Source organism: Aquarana catesbeiana, linkage group LG01 (assembly GCF_042186555.1).
Source record: "Aquarana catesbeiana isolate 2022-GZ linkage group LG01, ASM4218655v1, whole genome shotgun sequence".
NCBI lineage: Eukaryota > Metazoa > Chordata > Amphibia > Anura > Ranidae > Aquarana > Aquarana catesbeiana.
In genome coordinates this window covers 29,576,747-29,597,626 of record NC_133324.1, presented here as the reverse complement: position 1 = coordinate 29,597,626, position 20,880 = coordinate 29,576,747, and the positions used below count along the sequence as shown (strand labels likewise).

At 44.9% G+C, this 20,880-nt stretch overlaps 1 protein-coding gene across 1 annotated transcript in view; it reads left to right on the top strand.

The window, feature by feature from the left end:
• The first annotated feature begins 2,483 nt into the window (after positions 1 to 2,483).
• The window catches only part of LOC141138830 (vomeronasal type-2 receptor 26-like), a 66,046-nt gene continuing 47,649 nt past the window's right edge, over positions 2,484 to 20,880 (top strand). Inside the window, exons 1-2 of the mRNA XM_073624695.1 lie at positions 2,484 to 2,738; positions 9,529 to 10,311. Coding sequence (XP_073480796.1) covers positions 2,484 to 2,738; positions 9,529 to 10,311 — 1,038 coding nt within the window. The remainder of the gene's footprint in view (positions 2,739 to 9,528; positions 10,312 to 20,880) is intronic.

Genomic DNA, 20,880 nt, shown 5'->3' with positions numbered 1-20,880 from the left:
ACTCCTCTAACACTGCTCCCCTCTGCAACCCTCCTCCAACACTGCTCACCTCTGCATCCTCTGCAACCCTCCTTCAACACTGCTCACCTCTGCAACCCTCCTCCAACACTGCTCACCTCTGCAACCCTCCTCCAACACTGCTCCCCTCTGCAACTCTCCTCCAACCCTGCTCCCCTCTGAAACCCTGCTCACCTCTGCAACTCTTATCCAAAACTGCTCACCTCTGCAACCCTCCTCCAACACTGCTCCCCTCTGCTACCCTTCTCCAAACCCTGCTTACCTCTTGAACCCTCCTCCAACACTGCTCACCTCTGCATCCTCTGAAACCCTCCTATAACACTGCTCACCTCTGCATCCTCTCCAACCCTCCTCCAACACTTTTAACCTCTGAAACCCTCCTCCAACACTGCTCACCTCTGCATCCTCTGCAACCCTCCTTCAACACTGCTCACCTCTGCATCCTCTGCAACCCTCCTGCAACACTGCTCACCTCTGCAACCCTCCTCCAACACTGCTCACTTCTGCAACCCTCCTCCAACACTGCTCACCTCTGCATCCTCTGCAACCCTCCTCCAACACTGCTCCCCTCTGCAACCCTCCTCCAACATTGCTCAGCTCTGCATTCTCTCCAACCCTCCTCCAACACTGCTCACCTCTGCAGCCCTCCTTCAACACTGCTCACTTTGCATCCTCTTGAACCCTCCTCCAACACTGCTCACCTCTGCATCCTCTCCAACCCTCCTCCAACACTTTTAACCTCTGAAACCCTCCTCCAACACTGCTCACCTCTGCATCCTCTGCAACCCTCCTCCAACACTGCTCACCTCTGCAACCCTCCTCCAACACTGCTCACTTCTGCATCCTCTGCAACTCACCTCTGCAACCCTCCTCCAACCCTCTTCTAACACTGTTCATCCCTGCACCCCCTGCAGCCCTTTCCAGCACTATTAATCCAACACTGCTCCCTTCTGCTTCTCATGCACCCTCTTTTAAAACTCTTCACCTCTGTACCTCCTGCAGACTGCTCATCCATTCCCCCTTATGCACCCTTCCCCCAGCACTGCTCACCTCTGCACCTCCTGCAACCCCCTTCCAGCACTGCTCACCTCTGCACCTCCATCACACTGCTCATCCATTCCCCATTCTGCATCCCTCTTCCAGCACTGCTCACCTCTGCAACCCTCCTCCAACACTGCTCACTTCTGCATCCTCTGCAGCTCTCCTCCTACACTGCTCACCTCTGTACCCTCTATAACCCTCCTCCAACACTGCTTACCTCTGCAACCCTCCTCCAACCCTGCTCACCTCTGCAACCCTCCTCCAACCCTCTTCTAACACTGTTCATCCCTGCACCCCCTGCAGCCCTTTCCAGCACTATTAATCCAACACTGCTCCCTTCTGCTTCTCATGCACCCTCTTTTAAAACTCTTCACTTTTGTACCTCCTGCAGACTGCTCATCCATTCCCCCTTATGCACCCTTCCCCCAGCACTGCTCACCTCTGCACCTCCTGCAACCCCCTTCCAGCACTGCTCACCTCTGCACCTCCATCACACTGCTCATCCATTCCCCCTTCTGTAACCCTCTTTCAGCTCTGCTCACTTCTGCACCACCTGCGCACTGCTCATCCATCCCCCTTCTGCAACCTCTCTTTCAGCAATGCTCACTTCTGTGCCTCTCTTTCAGCACTGATCATCTCTGCACCTCTTGTAACCCTCTTCAAGCACTGCTCACCTCTGCACCTCCTGCACATCTCCTCCAGCACTGCTCACCTCTACACCTCCTGCACCCCTCTTCCAGCACTGCTCACCTCTGCACCTCCTGCACCCCTCTTCCAGCACTGCTCACCTCTGCACCTCCTGCACCCCTCTTCCAGCACTGCTCACCTCTACACCTCCTGCACCCCCTTTCAGCACTGCTCACCTCTACACCTCCTGCACCCCTCTTCCAGCACTGCTCACCTCTGCACCTCCTGTACCCCTCTTCCAGCAATGCTCACCTCTACACCTCCTGCACTGCTCTTCCAGCACAATTCATCCCTGCATCCTCTGCAACTCTATTCTAGCACTGTTCATATCTGCATCCTCTGCATTTCTATTCTAGCACTGTTCACCTCTGCATCCCCTGCAACCCTGCTCATCCATTCCCGCATTGGCACCCTTTTTCCAGCACTGCTCACTTCTGCATCTCCTGCACACTGCTCATCCATTCCCCCTTCTGCACCCTCCTTTCAGCACTGCTCACCTCTACACCTCCTGCACCCCTCTTCCACCACTGCTCATCCCTGCACCCCCAGGTCACTGAGCAATAGAGATTTCAAAATGTTGAAAAGTTACCAGGTTTACCAGATATAATTAGCAGTTTACTGTTTGTAATGTATGTCATCTGCAATTGCCTTTTAACTTTTAAATATTATGGTTATGGTTTGAAAACCTCTCAATATCCCACAGTGTTGACCTTGAGGAGTACAAAAGTATCTTGGCGATGATCTTGATTGTCAATCGGATTAACAAGGACCCCAATCTTCTGCCCAATGTTACTCTGGGCTATTATATATTTAGTACTTGTTCTGATCCAATGAAAACTTTGGGCTATGCCATAAAGATATTGTCTGGAGAAAAGGAAGCTCCCAACTATTACTGTAAAGGACGTGGAGAAGTGGCTGGTTTTATTGGTGACAGTACTGTCTATACAAATCAGGCGTTGGCCCAATTACTTAGTCTGTATCGGTATACACAGGTAAGTAATCACTTCAGTATATTATGTATGTAACATGGAGTGTACAATAAATGGCTTAGTACAGTCTAGGTGGATTTCTTGTGGCTTTCCTGTTCTAGAATGAGTGCAGGTCAAAATAAACAGAAATCTGATTATTTCAGGTCCACAGAACATTGTAACTTGGGAAATAATTCAGTGACTATTATCCACAAGTCCCACTGGGTCCCAGCACTTTACTTAATTGTTTTATTTGCTTGAATGAGAAAGCAATCCAGGTGGCTTGAACTTACCATGTCCCTTTGGTAGGTTCTTAGTTATCTTCTGGTGTTTTGGATCTGGTGTCCAGAAGATAAGCTCAATAATCAGGAGCTGTAAGAAAACACATTGTGCCATTTGTTTAAAGAATATGTTACCCCAACATTTCATATTTCTGATATGCGGCTGCTTTACCATGTACTTATTTGAAAAATGTATCCTGTTCTCTTTTGTATTGCTTTCTTTGTGTGAAACCCTTGTTGTTCCAGCCAGTCCCTCTGCTTTCCTATTAAAAACTGACCACACTAAGCATGAGAGCACAGCGTGGTCAGTTCCCAGCTGTACTGGGAACTCAGCCTGCTCTCCTCTAATGATAAGACTTGCTCTGACATGCCCCATCCACCCACACAGCCATTCACTGAGAAATTCAATATGCTGCTGTTTCTCCTCCCTCAGCTCCTGTGCAGCACAGAAAATGTAAAAAATGGGGGAAAAATAGTTTTTAAACCTATACACAAATATTTTGCCTTTCATTTCTATTTTAAACTCAGTTGGGTTGTTTTACAAGGTAAGGGTTTACATACACTTTAAAGTGGTTGCAAACATAGATAGCTAAAATGTTAAGTTTACTTTTTGTTAACTCAGCAAACCAACACAACTCATTTGTGCACAGTCTGGCAGGGAAACTAGCAGCCTGTCATCTGTAATCCTCCCCGCTTTGCTACTAAAAGGAAAATCCAAGCTGATTGGAAAAAAGCCAATGTGGTACCAATATTCAAAAAAGGGCATAGACATACTCTGGGGAACTACAAGCCGGTCAGCCTAACATCAATAGTAGGTAAATTATTGGAGGGGATGATAAGATACTATATCCAAGAATTTGCTGAGGAAAACAGTATCATTAGTCGTAATCAGCATGGGTTTACAATAGGTTGTTCTTGCCAGACCAATCTGTTAACATTCTATGAGGAAGTGAGTTGCAATCTAGATAGGGGGTGGTCTGTGGATGTGGCGTATCTGGATTTTGCAAAAGCATTCAGGACAGTTCCCCATACATGCCTAATCTAAAAGCTGAGGTCTGCAGGCATGGACCATAAGGTTTGTTCTTGGATAGAAAACTTGCTACAGGGGTGCGTCCAAAGGGTAGTGATAAATAATGTGTACTCAGACTCAGGGCCGTCTTTAATTTTGATTGGGCCCTGGGCAAACATTTTCTTGGGCCCCCCCTCCATTCTGAGACATACAAAAAATAGCAGGTAGACTCAAAATCAGTTTACTGCAGCAGATCACGCAGCAATTGCAATTGTTTGCCAGAGGTTACAGCCTATCCTTATTGCTCACTGGCTGGTTTCTAGAGGTTACAACACATAATTTCTGTTTTCCAATTGGTTGCTAGAGGTTAGTGTACATTATTAGCTCTCACTAATTGGTTGCTAGGGGTTACAGCACATCATTGCCACTTACTGATTGGTTGCTAGAGATTAAAGCAGATCACTACTGTTCGCTGATTGGTTGCTAGAGGTTAATGCACATCATTACCTCTCACTGAGCAGTGGAGCAATCCCAAATAATTGAGCAAGTAAAGGGGCACATTAATACACATACTACAGGAGAGTGTCAGAAAGTGCAGACATACTACAGGAGAGGTTCAGAGACTGCAGACATACTGCGTAAGAGGTTCATAGACTGCGGACATACTACAGGAGACAATCAGAGACTGCGGACATACTGCAGGAGATTACCAGAGACTGCGGACATACTGCAAGAGATTACCAGAGACTGCGGACATACTGCAGGAGATTACTAGAGACTGCGGACATACTGCAGGAGATTACCAGAGACTGCGGACATACTGCAGGAGATTACCAGAGACTGCGGACATACTGCAGGAGATTACCAGAGACTGCGGACATACTGCAGGAGATTACCAGAGACTGCGGACATACTGCAGGAGATTACTAGAGACTACGAACATACTGCAGGAGAGTACTAGAGACTGCGGACATACTGCAGGAGACAATCAGAGACAGCAGACATTATACAGGGGATGGTCAGAGAACTTTCAGCAATGCACAGCTTTACAGTTGAATAACACAGCTCAGAGATTAAACAGTCAGGCATTTTATGGGTGTAAGGACATACCTGGCCAGCCAAACTCACTTCAGGTGTGTGGGCGGAGCTTTCACTCTCTGCTCTAACTACAACAGCCAGGAGCTCTACTGACGCTTTGTTGGGGGGCTGCACTACCCGTAAATTGGGGCCCCAATGACAGCTTTGCAGAGCGCACAGATGACATGGGAGGATGTATTCCCGCGCTAGCCAGCTGAGGGGGTGGGGCAGGGAGTTCCACTGACGCTCTGACCCCACCCACATGCAGCCTGTGTACTCGGAACAGAGGGACTGTAGTGAGAGCCAGTGATCGGAGTGGGAGCGTCGGTGGAGCTCCCAGGCCCACCCCCGGACCTCTGTATTCACCAGCCAGTATAGAGGGGGGGCCGGGAACTACACTGATGCTCCCACTCCGATCACTGGCTCTCACTACAGACACTCTGTTCCGAGTATACAGGCTGCATGTAGGCGGGGTCAGAGCATCAGTGGAGCTCCCGGCCCCACCCCCTCTCAACTAGCTAGTGTGGGAATACAGCCTCCCGTGTCCTCTGTGCGCTCTGCAAAGCTGTCATCGGGACCCCAATTCATGGGTAGCGCGGGCCCCCCAACAAAGATTGGGCCCAGGGCAAGTGCCTCATTTGCCCTGCGCTAAAGACAGCCCTGCTCAGACTGGTCTGGAGTAGTAAGTGGGGTACCACAATGTTCTGTCTTGGGACCAATTCTGTTTAATTCATTCATAAATGATATAGAGGATGGGATAAATAGCTCAATCTCAGTTTATGCGGAGGATACAAAAATAAGCAGGGCAATAACTTCACAGCAGGATATAGAAATTTTTACAGAAAGACCTGAACAAAATAATGGAATGGGCAACTACATGACAAATAATAAAATAATGCGCTTGCGGGCTAAGAACATAAATGCAAACTACTCACTGGGGGGAGAACTGCTGGGGGAGTCAAGGAGGAGAAAGATAAGGTGGTCCTAGTGGAAGATAGACTGTGCAATAGCATACAGCGTCGAGCTGCAGCTACCAAAGCCGGCAGAATATTAGCATGCATAAAAAAGGGATATACTCCAGAGATAAAACTTTAATCCTGCCGCTTTATAAAACTCTGGTTTGGCTACATATGGAGTATTCCATCCACTTCTGGTCACCAGTCCACAGAAGGGATGTACTGGAGCTGGAGAGAGTCCAAAGAAAGGCAAATAAATTAATAAGGGGACTGGAGGACCTCAAACATGAGGAGCTAATGCAAGCACTAAATTTTATTCTTGTTGGAGAAAAGATGCTTGAGAGGGAACATGATAATGATCTACAAATATCTCAATGGTGACCCCAGCATAGGAAAAGAGCTATCCAATCTCAGGGGGTGTAAGAGGACACGGGGCCACACAATGAGATTGGAGGAGAAGCGACTTAACCTTAAGCCGTGCAGGGGGTTTTTCACTGTCAGGGCGGTGAGAATGTAGAACTCTCTTCCACAAGCAGTGGTGTCAGCGGAGAGTATTGATATTTAGACATGTGTAATTAATTTAGTTCCGAATTTGTTTTTTAACACATTTTGACAAATTAGTTAATTCGGAAATATCCGAATTAACGAAAACACGTTTTAACAAATTTTTCTGCATCTTCGTAAATTTGGAATTCGAAAATTGAAAACCTGAAAATGCAATAATCTGAAATAATAACCAGCTAATAATAACTTAACTATTACTAACTATTAAATTATAGGTATTGGAATTTCCTTTCAAATTTGAAGTTACAAATTATCCGAAATAACGAATGCCGTAATAATAATAATGAAAGGCAAAACCATTTTGTATAGATATAAAAAAAAACATTATAAATACCTTTTTTCCCTTTTTATAAGTGATCACTTTCCCTCTGTTCTCAGCTGCATAAGAGCTGGGGGAGGAGAAGCAGCAGCACACTGAGCTTCCACAGAACTGACCACAGTGTGCTCTCCTGCTTAGTGTAGTCAGTTTTTAATAAGAAAGCAATGGAACTAGCAGGAACACCAGGGATTTCCCTCAAAGAAAACAATACAAAGAGAACAGGATACTTTCTCACACAAGTTCAAGGTACAGCAGGCACTTGTTTGGGTAGCAAATGCTTTAAAATCACCCCCCCCCAGAGTAGTGCAATGTCCTCTGCCCCCTTTGCAACACTCCCCTCAACGGTGTCCTCTGCCCCCCTTCACAACAACCCCCACAATTGTGTCTTCTGTCCCCTTCACATCACCCCCCACAGCAGTGTCCTCTGCCCCTTTACATCATCACCCACAGTAGTGTCCTCTGCCCCTTTACATCATCACCCGCAGTAGTGTCCTCTGCCCCTTTACATCACCACCCACAGCAGTGTCCTCTGCCCCTTTACATCACCACCCACAGCAGTGTCCTCTGCCCCTTTATATCACCCCACAGCAGTGTCCTCTGCCCCTTTACATCACCACCCACAGCAGTGTCCTCTGCCCCTTTACATCACTACCCACAGCAGTGTCCTCTGCCCCTTTACATCACCCCACAGCAGTGTCCTCTGCCCCTTTACATCACCACCCACAGCAGTGTCCTCTGCCCCTTTACATCACCCCCCACAGTAGTGTCCTCTGCCCCTTTACATCACCACCCACAGCACAGTGTCCTCTGCCCCTTTACATCACCCTACAGCAGTGTCCTCTGCCCCTTTACATCACTACCCACAGCAGTGTCCTCTGCCCCTTTACATCATCACCCGCAGTAGTGTCCTCTGCCCCTTTACATCACCACCCACAGCAGTGTCCTCTGCCCCTTTACATCACTCCACAGCAGTGTCCTCTGCCCCTTTACATCACCCCACAGCAATGTCCTCTGCCCCTTTACATCACCACCTACAGCAGTGTCCTCTGCCCCTTTACATCACCCCCCCCCCACAGTAGTGTCCTCAGCCCCTTTGCACAACCCCCACATTTGTGTCTTCTGCCCCTTCACATCACCCCCCACAGTAGTGTCCTCTGCTCCTTTACATCACCCCCCCACAGCAGTGTCCTCTGCCCCTTTACATCATCCCCACAGTAGTGCCCTCTGCCTCTTCACATCACCACCCACAGCAGTGTCTTCTGCTCCTTCACATCACCACCCACAGCAGTGTCCTCTGCCCCCTTTACATCACCCCCCACAGCAGATCTGCCCCCCACTTCACACCACAGCCACCCCACTTCACACCACAGCCCCCAGAGCTCTGCCCCCCACTTCACACCACAGCCCCTGCAGCTCTTCTCCCCTATTCACACCACAGTGCCCCCACAGTTCTGACCCCCATTCACACCACAGTGCCCCCACAGCTCTGCCCTCCAACTCACACCACAGCCTCCCTCTGCAGATCTGCCCCCTCACTCTCCTACTTTTGCACAGGTGTACAGCAGAGCGGAGAGCTGGAGGCAGGACAGCTCTGAACAGAGGGAGGGAGCAGGAACTTTTCATATTAACAAGTTAATGAGGGGTTGCTAGGACTGCTAGGACTGCCCTGTATCCTAGCAACCAATGACAGGCTGGATAACTTGAGAAGTTAACTCCGCTATCTCTCGCTACTGATCTCTGTCCAGAGCTGTTCTGCTTCCATCTCTTCACTCTGCTATTATAATGACTGAGGTGGATGCTGGGGGAAGAACTGGTTGCTAAATGACAGGTCCGTGGGGTTCCGGATGGGAAAGTGTCTGGGTCTGCCATTTAGTGATGCCTGTCCTACACATATTCCTTGTGCTGTATCTAAGAGAGCTGCAGAATGATTTTGTGCAATTGAGGAGGATTATATGTACATTACATTGGACCAGAAGGTGCATGGATTGGAGAAGTTGTATGCTCTATGAAACCAAATTAAATACAGTATATACCAGGGAGGTCTTATTGTTTTACAGCTATATGGGATGGTCCCCTCAAGGGTTTTTTTAGCAGTAAAGTATTAAATAAAAAAAGTTGTAATTGAATAAAATCTTTTTATTTTACAAAATGAAATTCAAATTCATGAATGGTTTAAAATATGAGCTCTGGTTACAGACTTAAAAAAACATGTGGATGGCAATTTTGTAATGTAATGTTTAATTTGCTCCACTGTGTGATTTTTGCTATGTATGCTGAAAATTAAGCAAATTAAACATTACATTACAAAATTGCCATCCACATGAATACCCCAATACGTTTCGACCCATATAGTCGTGGTCTTCTTGTTTTATAGCAGCCCCAGTGTGAGCAGTTGTTGTAGGTGAGTTAAGGGCTGGATGTGAAGCTGGTGAAGGTAAGTAGGTATTGTGTGCTTTTATATACTGAGATCTCTATGCTATAAATTCTGACAAGTACTTCTTGTACAATGACAAGAAATCTTTGAGTGACATTTATATATTACATTTCTCATATTTTTGTTGTTTGAATAATAATATCCCATTCAAATATTTCCCAACATCTTATCCAGATCACTTATCGAGTCATTGACACTCCCCTGAGTGAAGGAAAAACATATCCAACTTTATTCCGTATGACACCAGACGACCGGGTCCGGTATGCAGCTATGTTTAAATTATTGCAGCATTTAGGGTGGAATTGGGTTGGAATATTCTCATCAGAGGATGGCAGCGGTGATGAGGATTCCCAAGAACTGAGTAAGAAGATGAGCCAACACGGGATATGCACAGATTATATAATTCAACTCATTACGGATATTGAAAATGATATTCAGAATATAAGGACTATTAGTAAATCAACAGCTAAAGTTGTCATAGTGTGTGGGCCTTACACAGACCACTTTTATCACATTGTTTCTCATATACCATCTGTTATAGGAAATATCACATTCATTTTTCCACCATCATGGAGTAAAATAAATAATATGTATAACAGTAACTTTACATCAATCAACTGCAGCTTCATATTTTCATGGCCACCAATATTCAACCTAGACCCCAATATTCACATTCCTCACATGTTTCCTAAAGGCTTACATGACCCAATACTGGAAGATATTTGGATTTACTGGTTTCAGTACCTTTCCCCAAATCTATACAAAAATTACATTTTTGGAACTTCTCAAGAGTTGAATTTAAATCCTCCTCCTAATTTAACAGATGTGTCATTTATATTAAGTGGTTGTACACCTATACCTTCCTATGCATACACGGCTGTATATATTCTGGCCAGTGCTGCACATGAAATATACATGATGAACAATAAATCTAAACAAAATGCATTCCAGCACTTGGTAAGTAGGATAATAAGTGCTTATAGTACTATAATCTGATCCTATATTATATAAGAATTATGTGAGTGAAGTGGGTCCGTTGGCATGGACCATAGGTGAGTACATGGATTGAAAACTGGCTGCAAGGGTGAGTTCAAAGGGTGGCGATAAATGGGGAGTACTCAGAATGGTCAGGGGTGGGAAGTGGGGTCCCCCAGGGTTCTGTGCTGGGACCAATCCTATTTAATTTGTTCATAAACGACCTGGAGGATGGGGAAAACAGTTCAATCTCTGTATTTGCAGACAATACTAAGCTAAGCAGGGCAATAACTTCTGCGCAGGATGAGGAAACCTTACAAGAAGATCTGAACAAATTAATGAGGTGGGCGACTACATGGCAAATGAGGTTCAATGTAGAAAAATGTAAAATAATGCATTTGGGTGGCAAAAATATGAATGCAATCTATACACTGGGGGGAGAACCTCTGGAGGAATCTAGGATGGAAAAAGACCTGGGGTTCCTATGTCATCGAAATTAAGCTGTACGCAGAGCACACAGCCAAATCTCCTCTCTCTAATAATAATAATAACATTTTCGTCTAATGATATAAATTCATCTTACCTAAAAACCCACGCATCCAAGTAATCAGACATCACCATCATTCCTTACATTACCAGCTCAGCCTTTGTCAGCATCTCTGACCTCTCCCTCGCTATAAGGCTCTTTTATTAACACAAAAGGTTTCACAAACAGGAAGTGATGTTTCCATAAACTATCCCCTATTTTGTAGACGCTAGAAACTTTTGCGCAAACCAATCAATATACGCTTATTGCATTTTTTTTTTTTTTTTTACCAAAAATATGTAGAAGAATACATATCGGCCTAAACTGAGGAAAAAAGCTCTATTTGTTGGAAAAAAAGGACATCAATTTTATTTGGGTGCAACGTCGCACGACAGCGCAATTGTCAGTTAAAGCAATGCAGTGCCGAATGGCAAAAAATGGCCCGGTCATTCAGCAGCCAAATCTTCTGGGGCTGAAGTGGTTAAAGATTTTGTGCATCTTGATTATAAGCCCCTGTCTCTAGGACTAAACTCATAAGGCTGAAACATGTCAGAGAAGGGTGGCCTTCAGGTGAGAATAGCAGCGTGTCTTTGGTTGGCTCAATAAAGTTTTAGCGAGAAAGTGATGTCACCATTGTTCAGTGTTCTTTGAGCCAATACAATCTGGTATTTGGGAACAAAGCAGCCATTGCTACATAAATCCAGAAATGTGTGACACCATGATAACTCCACCCATCATCCTGTGCTTTACACTGAAAACATAGTTGTGGTTGACAGCAAAATGGTGTCACAGGTGCCATTTTGTGGAAGACCACATCAGTGTTTTCACTACAGGGCAGCACCTCGTCTCCCTTCCTGGCATCTCACCTGCACTCTGGGCACCTCATCTTCCTACAAGCAGTTAAACTCCCTCCAAGTTCCCTTCTTCTTCCTCAGCTCTAATAGTAAAATTGGCTTTTTCATTTTTCCATTTCTACCTACCTTTCATCTTATCTTACACACTTTTCTCTTACACATAATGATTGCTGTAATAAATATTTCCAGTACATACTGCCCTGTTATACCCTCTGCACTGCTCTCCTGTACATACTGCCCTCTGTCATACCCGCCAGGCTGCCACAATCCCTTCCTGTACATACTGCCATCTGTCATAACCTCTTAATGGACCTCTGTTCTAAACAGGGCTATGTCTGCTGTAAATGCTTCCTCTGTCTGGTACCGCACGATCCAAGACCCTTTTAGCCCACCCAGTCACTAGCCTTAACTCTGTATAGGGTGAAAAACATCAGACTCATTATTCAAGCACATGTAACAACAGATATACAACTCAGGGACACCCCCCTCCCTTAGATTCAGGGTGGGGTAAACTGTCCAATAACAATAGACACACAGGTCAGGTGTATTCAAACTTCTCATCAGTAAATAGTCTTATCAGCAGGGAGGGGTTGCTGGAGGAGTCCCCCCTCCACATAGAAATACATCCCAGTATATACTTTTCTCCCAAGACCGACAGAAACAACAGAACAATTGAATACAACCACGCCCAAAGTGACTCCCGTCCCAGTGACACTTGGCGCAAACACTTGTAGCGCTGGTGCTGGGGAACAGTAGGGCAATCATGGGAAGTAGGGTCCCTGTGACAACCGCTCCCCCCTCCAATTTGCGAGTGCTAAAAGGGGAACCTCAACAGCCTACCCTAGAGGCACTTGTGGGTTGCTGGGCTTTACAGGGAATCTTGTTGGCGGGAGAGCCCATCTGCATTTTGGGATTGGCTCCCCCTTCAGTACTGAATAGTGAAGTTGTATGGTTGTAGGGCCAAATTCCACCTTAGCAGGTGGCCGTTATCCCCTGAGGCCCGATTCAGCCAGATGAGGGGGTTGTGGTCCGTGAAGATGGTGAACTCCCTGCCGTACAAATAGGGTTGTAGTTTTTTCCAAGGCCCATACTATAGCCAGCCACTCCTTTTCGAAGGTGGCATAGGCCATCTCCCTGTCCAGAAACTTTCTGCTAAGGAGGACCACTGGGTGCTCCTCCCCCTCCTCATTTACCTGGCTGAGGACAGCCTCTAGCCCATATGTGGAGGCATCTGTCTTGAACCTTTGCTTGTAGTTTGGAGCTGCCAGGACGAGGTCTATTTCAGCTGGTCAAAGGCATTTTGGCAGGCCGGAGTCCACGTCACCACCCTGGACATAGTCATCTTGGTCAGGTCCGTCAGTGGCTTCGCAATTGTGCTGAAATGGGGAACAAATTTGCAATAATATTTATCAGTGCCCAAAAAGGCCATAACCTGCTTTTTATTCTGAGGAGTGGACCAGTCTCTAATAGCTTTGATTTTAGCTGGTTCGGGGCACTGTCTGACTCCCCCCCACCCGGTGTTCCAAGTATTGGACCTCAGGCATTCCCATCTGGCACTTATCGGGCCGGATAGTGAGGTTGGCCCCTGTAATTAGGTCTAGGATGGTGCCCACATGCCAGAGGTGGTCTTCTCATGTTTCGCTGAAGATGGCAATGTCATCAAGGTAGGCACAGGCAAAGTCTTGGCAGCCCTGCAGCAACTGATCCACCATGTGCTGGAAGGTGGCAGGGGCATTCTTCATCCCAAAGAGCATGCTGAGAAATTCTAAAACAGCCCAAAGGGGGTGATGAAGGCAGAATGTTCCCTCCCTTCCCCGGTTAAGGGGATTTTCCAGTAACCCTTACACAAAATTGAATGGTGTCATCTTTCTTGGCTACAAGAACAACAGGTTAGACCCAGGGGCTCTGGGAGGGTTGGATAATTCCTAGGTCCAACATTTTGTTAAGTTTATGTTTTATGGTGTTCAGGATGGCTTCTGGAACTCGGTAGGGGTCTTGTTGGATGGGTCGGGTTTGCAAAGTTTCCACATGATGAATGGTGAGGGTCATCCTTCCGGGCCAAGAGGAAAACATGGGATGGCAGTGGTGCACAACATTCTTCATGGACACCTGCTGTTCCTGGCTGAGCTTGGAGCAAAAGGGTACCTGGTGTACATCAGTCGCGTGGCGCGCTACCTCCAGGAGATTGAGCATGACTTTGTTGTCTTCTTCAGAGGGTAGGGGGCAGACTGCCAGGACGGGAAGGTTTCTGTCATGGTATTCCTTGATCATATTGACAGTCATAGTGACAGTCTTTTTCCGCTTCCCCTGTTCATCCAGCGCAAGAACATACTTGGTCTCATTTAACTTCTTGATGATTCAAAAGTGTCCCTCCCATGTAGATTGTAATTTATTTTGGGAATTTGGGATTAGCATGAGGACCTGTTGGCTCTCGGCAAAATGACAGGTTCGAGCTTTGCGGTCATACCCTGTCTTTTGGTGGGTTTGCGCAGCCCTGAAATGGCCTGCCGTGAGCCCAGCAAGTTGGCCCATTCATTCACGCAGTTCTAGGACGTAGGGGACCACAGGAACCCCCGTATCATATATTTGGCCCTCCCAGTATTCTTTCAGCAGGGTCAGGGGGCTTCAGACCTTCCTCCCATACAGCAGTTCAAATGGGGAAAAACCAGTAGATTCCTGCAGGATCACCCGGTAGGCGAAGAGAAGGTGGGGAAGGTACCATTTCCCAGTCTGGTTCCTGGTTAATAAAAGCACTTAGCATGGCCTTCAGGGTCTGGTATGCCCATGCCTGTGCGCCAATGCGCATCTATTAACCATACTTTTCTTACAGTGTGTCAGAAACCATGAAATCAGGCTGAGACAGAAGTACAGTTAACTCACACTTCTTTAATAATAAAAGTAAAAAGAACAAACGTAGTCAAAACTTAGCCAAAGTTCAGTAACCGGAACAGATAGTCAGCCAAGCCAGATGTCAGGGATCAACATAGAGAAACAGCAAGCAGGATCTGGAGCCAGAAGGGATGTCAGCAAAGCAAGCCTTTAAATGGGAATGCAGGAGATTGTCACTGTGATGTTGACCAAGACGAAGGCAGAGCTCCTCTGGACTGAACGGCTTAAGTAGGCAGGACTGACAAACAGGATATCATCAATAGGGATGAGCTCGATGTGAACATCAGGTGTTCTCCTGTTTACCGAACAGCGAACAATATGCGGTGTTTGCGGCAAATTCGAAAGCCGCCGGAACACCATTAAAGTCTATGGGACACCAACATGAAAAATCAAAAGTGCTAATTTTAAAGGCTTATATGCAAGTTATTGTCATAAAAAGTGTTTGGGGACATGAGTCCTGCCCCAGGGGACATGTAGCAATGCAATTTTTTTTTAAAAAAGGTCAGTTTTTTCAGGAGCAGTGATTTTTTTAATGCTTAAAGTGAAACAATAAAAATGAAATATTCCTTTAAATATCATCAAAAATATAAAGTGTAGCGCTAAAAAAGCTAATTAACCTCTAATATGGTGAAGGTACGTAAACCTATAAACACAAATGCTGTGAAAAAAAAAGTTGTTGAAAATAATAAACTGAAATGTTCCAATGACCAAATATCACATGTATAGTGTCCAATAGAACTTTCTCTTCAATCCTCGACTAAGGCAGGAGATACGTAGTCACAATAAACCCAAATTGTGCCAGAAAGCATATAGGATTGATTCAGATGAGAGGATGGGTACTCTTACCGGAACAGGTGGACGCACCTACCATACGGTAGTGCGTCTAATAGGCTTGGAGTACTGGAACCCCAGTGATGTAATGATGTCAGACTGGATGGTGATGTAAGGGCCATTGACTCAGATTCACCCAGGTTGGACGATGGTTTCAAGATGAAAATGCCAAACCGATCCACCACCGAAACGGTCCCAGGTAGTGGTATTCAGAAAGTGGATATCCGCACTCAAGCATGGGGGAACAAGAAAAAAAGGGAAGCTCCACATGGCGCAGGTCAACAAATGTTGGTTTATTGGGGAAAAAAATGCCAAACATGGATGGCTAAAAGTGATCACAAAATATAAAAAGTAAAAACAGCGATGTGGGAGACAGGGAATGCTGGCCCGATGCGTTTCGACTGAAGAGTCTTCAACTGGGGCATATCCTAACCTCCCCACATTGCTAACATATATAAACTGTACATCAATTACAAATTTGAATGGATCCGCCTCCATCATGGCGGAACCGGAAGTAGATTGGACAACACACGTCTAAAATCTCACCTAAATACATACAAAATTATATAGTAATGTGCATGACCTGATAAATGATGGTTATATCCAGATCGAAAGATTAACAACTACTATACTGAAACAAGAGAGCCAGGTGCAAACCAGAATCGTCTATAGTTTGCGTCCCAAGCCTCATGTTGAGCATAGGAAGTGACAAAAGCACTTCCCCAGGAACGTAGGGGAAGCCACGTAGTGGAGGGGAGAAGAAACCGCAACTTCACCTCCACTAAGCTACATAGGGCACATGTCCCGAACGTAGCATGTGATACAAGGGCCGTCCGATCACATGACCACCCACAGACAATGTCCCACATCAACATCCGATCACGATGGCGATGTGGGAGAGATAAACATGCCGAGTAAGGGCACGTGACCATACTATGCCAAGACATGCTAACAGGAGAAACAAGTGAAAATGGAAATTAGAATAAACCACGGGCTAATCCCCATTAGCTGCCATATTAAAGAGAGTGAAAAAAGGGGGGACATTTATATATATATATATATATATATATATATATATATATATATATATATATATATATATATATATACTTCTCAGGCTAGACTGAAAGGAAGGGCAAGTAATACGCACATACACCCCTAAAAGGGTGCATGATCACACCACAGCCCCATCATGTGGAGAAAAAATAGACCGACAGGGGAACACATTCAGGGTGCCTCAGCTCTCATAACGGGTGAGAGGTAACCCAACAGTGTCCACCAAAGACAGCCGATAAATTCCACACAGACACATAGATATGTCACTTGTGGAAATGCCTGAGATACTACCACTCAATGTAAATAATGTTCATAGGTAGTATAAACATCCCAAATGTATGAACCATAATCACAGTCTTACCCCAAAAAACGTAGATGATGAAAATATATATTCAAATGTTCACATAACGAACACACAGATAAAGGGGGCCCTAGGAACCTAAGAATAAATAGGGGTGTGCCGCAGATGGGACGCCAGGAGGAGAGGTGCCACCTATGCCCAGCTGATAAAGCAATTGATGTCCCAATCCACATTCATACCATGGGGCGAGTAGCACCTCAGCTTGTGAATCCAATAGGTCTCAAGCCACGGCACACCCCTAAGGCGGGACTCACCCCTCCAGTAAGGAACAAACTTATCAATGACCTGGAAAGAAGTACCCATAGGGTCCTTATCATAAAATTGTAGGTAATGGCGGGGAACGCTATGCTGCTTAGTGCAGCCCTTTTTGATCTTAGCTATATGCTCGTTCACCCTAATTGAAAAAGTCCTAGTTGTACGTCCAACATATTGCTGCTTGCAAGGACAAGTAATCAAATACACAATGTACTTAGTGGCACACGTAGTGAAGTGTTTCATACTATAGCTCCGCAACGTTACGGCTGAAAGAAAGGAGTAAGATTTGCGTCTGCCACAAACATTATGTTGACAAACATTACACTTCCTGCAGGGGAAGTACCCCTTGCAATTTTGGTAAAAGGAAATGGCCCGGGGAGGATCCAAAGTGTTGGGGCGACCTCACCCAGTATAGAGTGAGCACCTCGAAAAATGATGCCCGTCCGATCCGGTAGGACCAACCCCAACACCCGGTCATTCAATAAAACTTTCCAGTGTTTGTTTAATATCTTTTTGATTTCATTGTGTTGAATAGAATAAGAGGTAAAAAAGGACCATTTAAAATGGTTCTCCCTTTGTACCTTGGGACAATCCGCCAATAAAGAGTTCCTATCTACACCACTGACCGCTTGGATATCAGCATCTAGTTCCAAAGGCTTGTACCCCTTCTCCATAAATCTCAACTTGAGCGTTTGGGATTTGGAAAGAAAGTCACCCATATCAGTGCAATTTCGTCAAAGTCGAAGAAATTGGCCTTTGGGGACGTAAACCTATAAACAGAAATGCTGTGAAAAAAAAGGGTGTTGAAAATAATATTAATAATAAAATTTAACCCACAACTCTTCATCTTACATTCACAAATCGTAACCCCGATTTGGGAATTCGTTCCCTATTCATTATTTTTTGAATGTTTGATTATAAATTTCATGTATAACAAGTGGTGTTCTAAATTGCATGTAGGGTAGGAAATACTAAATACATAATATTTTTATATGGAAAATGTAACATTTATAATATCTATTTTAAATTTTGTAATTTAAACTTAATAAAATAAAATCATTTTTATCTTCTATAGCCTAACAACTCGTGTGCCTTTAAAGTCCAATTTCCTAGCTCTCACACTCTTTTTGTTGAAAATAATAAACTGAAATGTTCCAATGACCAAATATCACATGTATAGTGTCCAATAGAACTTTCTCTTCAATCCTCGACTAAGGCAGGAGATACGTGGTCACAGTAAACCCAAACTGTGCCAGAAAGCATAGAGGATTGATTCAGATGAGAGGATGGGTACTCTTACCGGAACAGGTGGACACACCTACCGTACGGCAGTGAGTCTAATAGGCTTGTGTTACTGAATCCCCAGGAATGTAATGATGTCAGACTGGATGGTGATGTAAGGGCCACGGACTCAGATTCACCCAGGTTGGACAATGGTTCCAAGATGAAAATGCCAAACCGATCCACCACCAAACTGGTCCCAGGTAGTGGTATTTAGAAAGTGGATATCCGTACTCAAGCATGGGGGAAAAAGGAAAAAGGGAAGCTCCACATGGCGCAGGTCAACTAATATTGGTTTATTGGGGATAAAAAATGCCAAACATGGATGGCTAAAAGTGATCACAAAATATAAAAAGAAAAAACAGCAATGTGGGAAGGTTTACTTTGGCATGTCTACCCTTAACAGGGTGATACCGACCTAGAACCCTGGTTCCGTTATTTTAATGATGTAGGGATAAAGCTCATAGGTTTCTTAGTTGAGAGAAAACAATTCAGATTGACCCCGATAGATCAAGAGATTCGGGATCTCAAAGACAAACTTATACCATATTGTGGGTCATCTGAATATATCTCTCATTCCACCAATCTAAGAACACCACCAGAGGCCCAATTTTTCTGCCCCTGTTCAACAGGTGTATGTAATTACAATTCTTGATCTAATATTTCACAGCAGGACCCGTTCCAGCACCCACCAAGAGTAACTGTGAGGATTTACAGTGTTGTGGCACCAGCACCACCACCACCGTCACCAAAGGCCCAATTTTCCTGACCCTGTTCAACAAGGGCATGTAATTACAATTCTTGATCTAATATTTCACAGCTGGGCTCTGTGAGTTTTACAGTGTTGTAGCAACACCAACCCCTAAGGGCCCAATTTCTGCAGAGTATATAGAGCAGGCCCCTACTTTCAAAAATCCAACTTACAAACGACTTCTTCTTGCAAACGGAAGGAGACAAAAGGAAGTGAGATGAAATCTACCCCTAGGAGCTGAAATTCTCTCCTGTAAGAGTTAATATGGGAAAAATGTTTCTCCTTTCCACTGATGCTTTATCACCAATCCTTGTTTCACTAAAAATCCCAAATTTTCAAAAAACTTTTGTCATTGGGACAGAAAGTGAGGTGAAATCTTCTGAAGAGGAGCACAGACAGCAAAACAAATGTCACAGGGGTGATAACCCTTCCCTATGTTCTCCAAAAAGCTTAAAATAGATTTTTTGGCTGGAGCTAAACACTTTAAGAATGTACCAGTTCAAAATTACAAACAGATTCTACTTAACAATAAACATACAGTCCCTGTCTTGTTTGCACTGCCTGTATACTGCTGTTCAGAGGGCCTGGGGCCCCACGCTTTTCCTTTTTTTAATTTGGGTGCAGGGTTCCCCTTAATATCCATACAAGACCCAAGGGGCCTGGTAATGGACTGGGGGGGGTACCCATGCCGTTTGTCTCACTGATTTTCATCCATATTACCGGGACTGGACATTACATTAAAGCCGTAAGCAGTTTTAAATGACTTTTATTACTTTAAAAATGTCATTTGGCTGCAAACAGCGGAAAAAAATCTGCTGGCCTCCCCCACGGTGGAAAAATTGAGAAATGTCATCTCAATCCGAGATCGAATCAAGTCTTTTGATATGAATCAAATTTCCAAATCCATGTTATGGGCTAAGCAAAAATTTTACGACTATGCAAACAAACCACATAGGATGCTAGTGAACAAATTAAAACCTCGGCCCCTTCTATCTATACCCGACCACTTGATACAACCCGATGGCACCCCCACATACTGTCCGAAAACTATGTCAAAGGTCTTTGGTGATTTTTATAAGCAACTTTATAACTGTTTAGGCCCCGATTCACATCCTCAATTCTCGCAATCAGAGTTTGATAAATTTATAAACTCCTTCTCACTACCGAAGATATCTGCTGATCATCTATCCTCTCTTAACGCTCCGATTACTGGAGAGGAAATAGGAGAGGTGATTAAAAATCTTCCAACCCACAAATCTCCGGGCCCCGATGGTCTCCCTTACATCTACTATAAAACCTTTACACATATTTTAACCCCCTATCTACAATCCCTATTCTCCTCCTTTTTTCAGGGATCCATCCCACATTCACAATTCTTACATGCCAATATAACGGTAATCCCTAAACCAGGTAAGGATCCTGCACTACCCGACAACTACCGCCCAATTGCTTTATTAAACTCAGACTACAAAATCTTCACCAAGATACTAGCCAATAGATTATCCCCACTATTAACGTCCCTGATTCACAGAGACCAAGTGGGATTTGTTCCCTCGAGACATGCTGGAGATAATACAAGAAGAACCATAGATCTGATAGACCTAGTAACTAGAACTAAACGCCCTACCATAGTCCTGAGCTTAGATGCTCAAAAAGCTTTCGATCGGTTGAGCTGGCCCTTCATGTTCGCAGTCTTAACCCGATTCGGATTCTCAGGCCCCTTTATACGAGCCCTACATACCCTATA